The 7,570-nt window shown below is 38.7% G+C and overlaps 1 protein-coding gene across 2 annotated transcripts; it reads right to left on the bottom strand.

Annotated features, from left to right (window-relative positions):
• Positions 1-1,103: 1,103 nt before the first annotated feature.
• LOC110102869 (probable phospholipid-transporting ATPase 4) lies at positions 1,104-6,883 on the bottom strand. 2 transcript variants are annotated; one of them, XM_020831360.2, is made up of 10 exons: positions 4,495-6,883; positions 4,304-4,414; positions 3,846-4,122; positions 3,684-3,772; positions 3,494-3,581; positions 3,189-3,422; positions 2,975-3,100; positions 2,634-2,732; positions 2,335-2,526; positions 1,104-2,090 (listed from the first exon to the last, which is right to left on the bottom strand). In XM_020831360.2, exons 1-10 carry the CDS (start codon positions 6,315-6,317, stop codon positions 1,434-1,436), a joined length of 3,696 nt encoding a protein of 1,231 aa, XP_020687019.1. In that variant the 5' UTR covers positions 6,318-6,883; the 3' UTR covers positions 1,104-1,433. The 2 variants fall into 2 exon arrangements, with proteins under 2 accessions (XP_020687019.1, XP_020687021.1); XM_020831362.2 differs by having other exon boundaries at positions 1,105-2,090; positions 3,189-3,398.
• Between the last annotated feature and the right edge of the window lie 687 nt (positions 6,884-7,570).

Genomic DNA, 7,570 nt, shown 5'->3' with positions numbered 1-7,570 from the left:
ACAAGGAAGAACTGCTCTGATACCAACTTGATGTGCTATCTGAACCAAGAGTATCCGAAACTTGCAAGAAAACAATGAAACAGAAAAAAGGAGCAACAAGGAATATAATTCATCTGTAAACTAGAGTATATTTCTTCTAGTCCTCTTTCTAATTTTCACTATGTACATATGAGGTCTGCTTGCCTCCCTTTCTAAACTGATACCAGCAAGTAAAAAGTGAAATAAAAATCCATAATACTAATATAGCTAAAAGACAAAAACCGTTAGTAGCTAATGGAAACTAGGAAATAGGCGGAGTCGTAGAACGTGCATCTGTAGTATGAGATGGCTTCATTAGTCCGATTCACAAGGTTGCACTGCATCAAATGAGGTAAATGAGGCTTTCAGTTTGCTGGAGTCGAGCGTGGGAAGAAGGAAAACATATCGCTTTTCCCTCCTTTTTAACGACGCCGAAGGGGAGATTGCAGGACTTGAGCAGATGTCAGAGAGAAGCGGCATTTCAGAGTCGTTGCAGAGGGATGGGGCGCCAATTTCAGCAGGTACGTAATGAGTTTTATGTATGTTTTTTTAAACCTGCTGCTGAGGTCAACATGTTGAAACGAAATTATCCATATCTCGAATTTCTTTGGCCCGTTCCAGCTTAAAAATCATTGAATTCATTTCCAAGCATCATTTCATTAAGGGCTTGATTGTTTAGTTTTAAACATATATGAAATGAAAGAATAACAGGTTCAAAAATAAAAAGCCCATTCCTCAAATTTTCCTGCAAGACATTATATTTCTGTGTCCCGCCATAATTTTGTACCTGTTACATTGAGATGGTATCCATAAGAATGCCCTAGTAAGGTTATCCCACGTGCCAATGGATTATTTCAAGAGCAAGACATTATTTATTTCCGTGCGCTGAGAATAATAAACTTCGAACTGGCTTTTTATAAATATCAGTTTACGTGGTTGGCGCAGGTGAGCAATATATGCTTCTACTTGAAAAATCCTATAGGTTTAAAAAATTTGCTGTACTGCAGAAATTCTCACAATCGACACAAGCCACGAAGTTATTGAATAGACAATATCAGTTAAATATTTTCTCAACGATAACATAAATCATAAAAGTACAAGAAGGCCTTAAGCATAACTTTAATGCGTGAGAAATGATAAAAGTACCGAAAATTGAAGCGGCTGTGGTTGTACAAGCATGTATCCGTTCCCATATATTAGGCACTTGGCTCAGCATGTTTATACAACAAAAACTTCTCAGGCTCCACATGGGGACACATAAGCATAACCTCAACATGAAAATCACTAGAATACTCATTGCTTGGTTTTAAGCAATTAATTATAACCTATGTTTTATACATAAAGATGATATGAAAAAAATAACACCATTAACTTTTCTTCCTTAAAAACGCACAAGAATTGATCAACTCTGCAGTTCAAGGAATCACTCCCAATGATGATACTTTCTTCTGGAGCTTCCCCTTGAGCTGCCTGATTTTGGCATCCACTCTTGCAGTGAAACCAATCTTGGTTTCCTGCCTCGCTTTGGATCGCTCTCTTGTCCACATTTGCTCATCCGTAAGATCCTTCTTGAAGTACTTAATCTCCTGAATCACATGGTGATCTAGTGGATAGAACAATCTTTGGTAGGAGAGGTGAGCAAAGTAAGGAAGGTTGCAAGCTGCTGCCACAAGGAAGGTTGTGATCCAGTATATTGGAGCTGGGCCAAGGGACTCAATTAATATGTGAAAGGCGTTCCCAGAGATGACTGGTGACATGAATCCATAGCCAAACAGGAATAGGTACCACGTGCTCACGCTTCCCCACACAAAGAGATGCTGAATCCAGGTGAAGTGGCTCATAGTGAGGGCAATCTGCAAGTTTACTGCCCAGATAATGCAAGTGAACATGGTGGTTCCCATGGCAGCCATGTCGGCAGTTTGCCCTTCAGACTGGAACGCTTGATCGTAGAAGATGCTGATGTTGATGAAAAATACTACAATGGATGAGTAGAGACCATTTGCCGTCCATGCAATGATCCTTGACCAATCAAAGAACAAATTCTTGGGTCCTTGCTGGTACAAAGCTGGGAACTATAAAGGAACAATTAACAGCTAATTATGTGACATTGCAAGATAAAAACAACTCATAATTGTATTCTACTCAGAAGGCTTATGTGGTAAAGAGTGACTATTCAGATCCATTGCATTTTCCCTCAAAAGATTTATTTGAAAAGATACCGAATAAAAAATAGTTGTTCGTGATTCAAATTAAAATGAATATTCAAATGTTCTAATTTGCATGTTCGAAAGACAACCAGGTTGAAACGAAACGAACCTGAAGGCATACTTGAGAGGACACATCTTGCTCAAAAACTCCTAGTGATATGACCGGTAATGATGTGAGAATGATATTGAATAATATCATGTACCAGTCCTCATAAACTGATTGTCCTGAAAAGCCAGTGTATGCCTCAAAATAAAACAAAGTGAGGCCAAATGCTATATTCTTGTAAAAGAAATAGCATACCTGCATACAGATTAAGAGTTCAGGGAAGTATCGCTTAAATATATTTTCATGCATGTTTGGACAGCTGTGAATAAAAGTTGTAGCAGCATAATTATCTTGTTGCTTACCATCTGTGCAATCCTTTTATAGCACCAATGACCGTGGACAACAAGAAGCCTTTCCAGACAACGGAATTGAGCAATAGAGAAGTCGCTAGCCATCACAGCCTGCACAACGCTGAAGCATTATGAGACTATTCTCCAGCAAGGAAAAAGGTTTTTGAACTAGGACCAGAACAGACAGGAGATTTGTACTAAGCACAATCCGTTATAGAATGGTTTGCAAGCCTAGAAATTAAATTTCATGCAAGTCGGACATTCAAAAGAAGCGTTATGAACAAAGATTCATGTTATCAACTGAGAAACTAACTGTTATTCAAAAAGCAATTTCACGAAACAAACTGGCAAACCTGCATTCCTTCCACTCCACTGATTCCAACGCCAATATCAGCCTCTTGTATCATACCAACATCATTTGCACCATCTCCTATAGCTAAAGTAGTTTTTCCTGTTCCTTCTTTCACAAGACGTGTTACCTAGAATAGAAGAATTGCAACAAATTGGAAAGAAATTATCTTTTAGCCAACTAAAGTCGTGGTGTCAATAATTTAAGAACAAAAATACCAGTGCTTTCTGCTTTGGGGAAACCCGACAGCATATGACAGAAGCACAATCAACAGCTAGACCAAGAAAATGGTGCTTCATATCATCCTCCAAAGCATAACTCAAAGCTTTCCCATCAATGATTAGAGCAAATGCTGCATGAGGATCCTTCTCTAGCTTGACCATTCGAGAAGCATTGGTGATTTGCAGCAAAATATTATCTTTGATATTCTGTTCCAAGCATGAAAGAAAAGCCTGCTATAAATTAACAATGTTGGCAGCATCCAGAAGAGATCATCAACACTTCAAAGAAAAAAAGTTATTACCTTCTTTGCATCTTGGTCCAGAAAATCCGTATTCATTGTTGATATGGAGATCTGTTTCAATCCTAATCGAAGCAAGCTGCATGCAAATCTGCAAATATCAAAAGCTTGTGAGCATTAAAAACTCATGAGGTAAGGGGAAACAAATGTGCTAGGTGTGAAATTTCTCTAATCCAAAGTCAAAAAGGAATACCCTATGTTTACGGCTGTTTCCATTTTGTCTCCTGTTAGAAGCCAGATCTTTAAACCAGCCTGTGCTAGTTTGTCTATACACTGAGGAACCTATAGAAAACAATAAATGACAATTGAGGATGAAAGAATAAAAGAAATTAGTAAAATAATCATAAATACTTACCCCTTTTTGTAGCTTATCCTCAACAGCAGTTGCCCCGATAAGGACTAATTCCCGCTCCATCAAATCAGCAACTTGCTCCAGCTGAGCATCTCTATCAAGTCCAATAGCTGTCTTTGCTCTGAGAAATTCTGCATTCCATGTTGAGTACTCTGATTCATCTAAAACTTTGTATGCCAAAGCTAAGGTACGCAGGCCTGCTTCTCCAAATTCATTTAGATGCTTCATGGTATCCGCTTCATACATTTTTCCATTCTTTGACAGTCTATCAAAAATGATGCTGCATGCATTTCAAGAATAAATAAAATAACTAATCAAGCTCCTAAAATATGAGACAGCAAAAATTATCAATTCATGTTGAGATGCAAAAGTTCATTTTATTTTTCTCTCTTTAATGATTGTAGAAGCAGGAGAGTATAAATGCCGGAAAAAGAAAAAATTAAATAATAAAAATAACAAACCTGTCTGCGCCTTTGCAGAAAAGAATTATCTGCCCAGAATCATCCCGAACAATGACAGACATTCGTTTTCTTTTGCTATTGAATTCCAGTAGATTCAGAATCTTAAATTCCCTGCAGAAACAAAGAATCTCAGCAGAATAATTTGCCGGAAGATAGGATTTAGTAAAATCAGCATTCGTTAAAGTTCTGACCTTTCCAATGGATTTGGATAGCTTTCTCGGATGAAAACACTTGACTGAGTCCTTTTAAAGAACTCAAAGCCAAATTCTCTCGCAGCAACAAGAAAAGCTCCTTCATCAGGTGACTCCGCCTCGTATGTGAAGGTGCCATTTTCCTCATCATGCTCCGGAATTGCTGTGTGACAAACTGCAAGAACCCGGAAGAACATTTGAAGGGTCCCTCGACTAGGCTCCTTCACCCAATTGCCTTGCATTAGACGGTCATCCTCAAAGCTGAATCCTTTAATCTTAGGTTTTGGATCCTTGACAACCTTGCAGGTAATACCATCCTCCAATTGAATTACTGAAGAGTCATCCACATTGTTATCCCAATAATCTGCTGGGAAGCAATTGTGCCCTGGAGAACCAGAGAATTCTGAAGCGATATGCTTTGCAGCAGCAATTTCAACTTCACTCGAACCTACACCATAAGACACTCCTGCAATAGAACACTTCAGGAAGTCCATCTGGTTGCAGGTCAATGTGCCTGTTTTATCTGATAAGATTGTATCAACCTGCCCAAGCTCTTCATTTAAATTTGAGGTTCTGGCTTCAGCTGGCTTTCCAGTATCCTCATCATACATCTGAATATCCTGGTTGATGAACATAGCTTGTAAGACCTTCACAACCTCTATAGAAACATAGAGAGAAACTGGAATGAGATATCCATACATGATGAGAGCAGTCACAAGATGAAATATGCCAGATAATGCAGGCATTAATGGGTTGTACAAAGTAGAAGCATTTTCTGGTTGAAGGTACCACCAATTCCGCATTCCAAACTTAGTGTATACTGCGTAGCCAATTGAGCTGATCAATGAAATCAAAACAAGCAGGGTGAACAGAATGTATATGATGTAATCCATCTTCTTCTCAATGCTGCTCCGCTTTGATGGTGATTCTGTTGAATTTTGCATGACCTTACTATCATGACCCGTGAAAATAACCACTCCATAGATGTAAGATGTGTTCCTAAGCTTTGAATCCCTAAGAAGAATTTGGTTTGGATCCAAGGAACACACCTGCTTCTCATACTCCAAATTTCCCACAAAGGTGTATAAACTAGGATTGGGGTCTTCACACCTAATGGTGGCATAAAAATCCTTGAAAGTTTTATCCTCATCAAAATGTAATGTCACATCCAATGCCCTCTTCACCTTCAAATTTGTCTCCCCATCCAAATTCATAGTCTCCACATAGCATATCCCGTCCTCATAACTCGAGGAGAGCAGAAGCAAATCAGCAGGAAAAAAGTGATCTTTCTCAACCTTCACTACATCACCAACAAAGATTTTATGCCACTTCTTGTAATAAAAGTTCCCATCCCCTTTATGAATACTAACCTTCCTTTTATTCACCTTCATGTCCTGCATAAATCTCCTCCAATCCTCGACGGCCTCCTTAGCCATGCTCAGCCCAACTACAAACGCCAAGGGAGCAATCATGCTCACAGCCGAGAACGGTGCAATGGGGGTGAGGGAGAGGACGGCAGCCAGGAGAAAGTAGAGATTGGCGACACGCCGGAACTGTTCAAATATGGCTTTAGGCAGGAAGGTTATGATGTTGTACTTGGTCGTGGAAATGTAATTGGATGGATAATGGAGAGGTTTCCGACGGTGGAGGCTCGGTTGGTTACATTGCACCTTGCGGGAGAAGCCGGGGCCTTGAAGACCATTGAATGGATTGGCGAAATCGATAAGCTCAGGGTTCGCTCGGGCACAATTGAAAGTATATATCTTGCTCCATCGGAGCTTCTCTCGCCGGAGCTTATCCCTAATTTTCTCAGCCCGAGTCATCCTTTTATCTGCGATGAAATGCCTTCCCTCTTGCACGAAGGTGATGAGAGGAAAGGACGAACGTATGTAATTATAGATAAGAGGAAAAGACCATGAGGATGCCAGGAATCAGCACCCGATTTCTACCCTACAGATGAAAACTTGGGCTTCACGCAGAAGAATCTGTTGAGATGTGTCAAAATGTTCCTGAAAAGAAGGCTTATAAGAAAAAATGGAATTAACGGAGCTCAAAATTTCCAATTCGCGAAATGTTGGCAGAATAAAAATTGATCCGTCTTTTGAGAGTAAAGAATAACACAAAGCATCTTCAAGAATAACACAATGCAGCTCGTGCGAATAAAGAATGTCGATATCTTTCCATTGGAGCTAAAAAATCGCTCAAATGGATGTGAAATTTTTGCAGAAACGTGAAGGAGATTTGGGTTGATGCAGAAATTAGAAGGCTTAGAGAAGAATTCGACCCGGTAATGTATACGAGACGCGCTGCCGACGAGAACGGAGAGGGATGGGGTGATTTCGCGGCTCAACTAACTCCAAAACTTCTGCTCGGCTTCTTTCTGCTGCAATCTTTTTCTAATATACGTGTTTTTATTTTTCTTTCTTGTATTTATTTATTTTATCGCGCTCTGTCCGGTAGTTAATAGGCCATGGCAAATTACAAGTTGAAACGACCGTAACGGACGACATTTTTTTGAGCGCCCTCTAAAGAAAAAAAAATAAATGGAATAACGCTGATTTATTATATTTTACGATAAGTATGAAATTAATATTATACACATTTAAAAATAAATTTAGAAATATTAAAAACCTTGCTAATTATTTTTATTAGAATGTTCTAAATAAAAATAAAAGAAATTTAAAATATTAAGCTGATCTTTTTTTGCTGTTCAATAATTCTCTATTATGCTAAACATGCATGTAGAAAAGCATTATATTTGCACCTCTTTCAGGCATTCCGAAGTTGGCAGTTTTCGCATGACAAAGGGTAGTATATATTCCCACGGGATGGGGTTTACTTTTGGCCAATTTATAAAATGGAGCTTATTTTAAATTTAAATTAGTTTAAGGAGCACGTCAGCCACAAAATTTAAAAGGAGCAAATACGGATTTTAAATATTCGGTTTCACTAGAAATCGGAACTTCATCATCCGGTTCCTGATTTATATTGAAACCGGAACTTCATTATCCAAATTGAAGCTTTAATAAAAAAAATATTTTTTTCCTAAGAAACCGGAAAATAGATATCTGGTTCC

This window comes from Dendrobium catenatum, unplaced genomic scaffold (assembly GCF_001605985.2).
Source record: "Dendrobium catenatum unplaced genomic scaffold, ASM160598v2 fragScaff_scaffold_304, whole genome shotgun sequence".
NCBI lineage: Eukaryota > Viridiplantae > Streptophyta > Magnoliopsida > Asparagales > Orchidaceae > Dendrobium > Dendrobium catenatum.
This window is presented reverse-complemented; position numbering and strand designations above follow the sequence as displayed.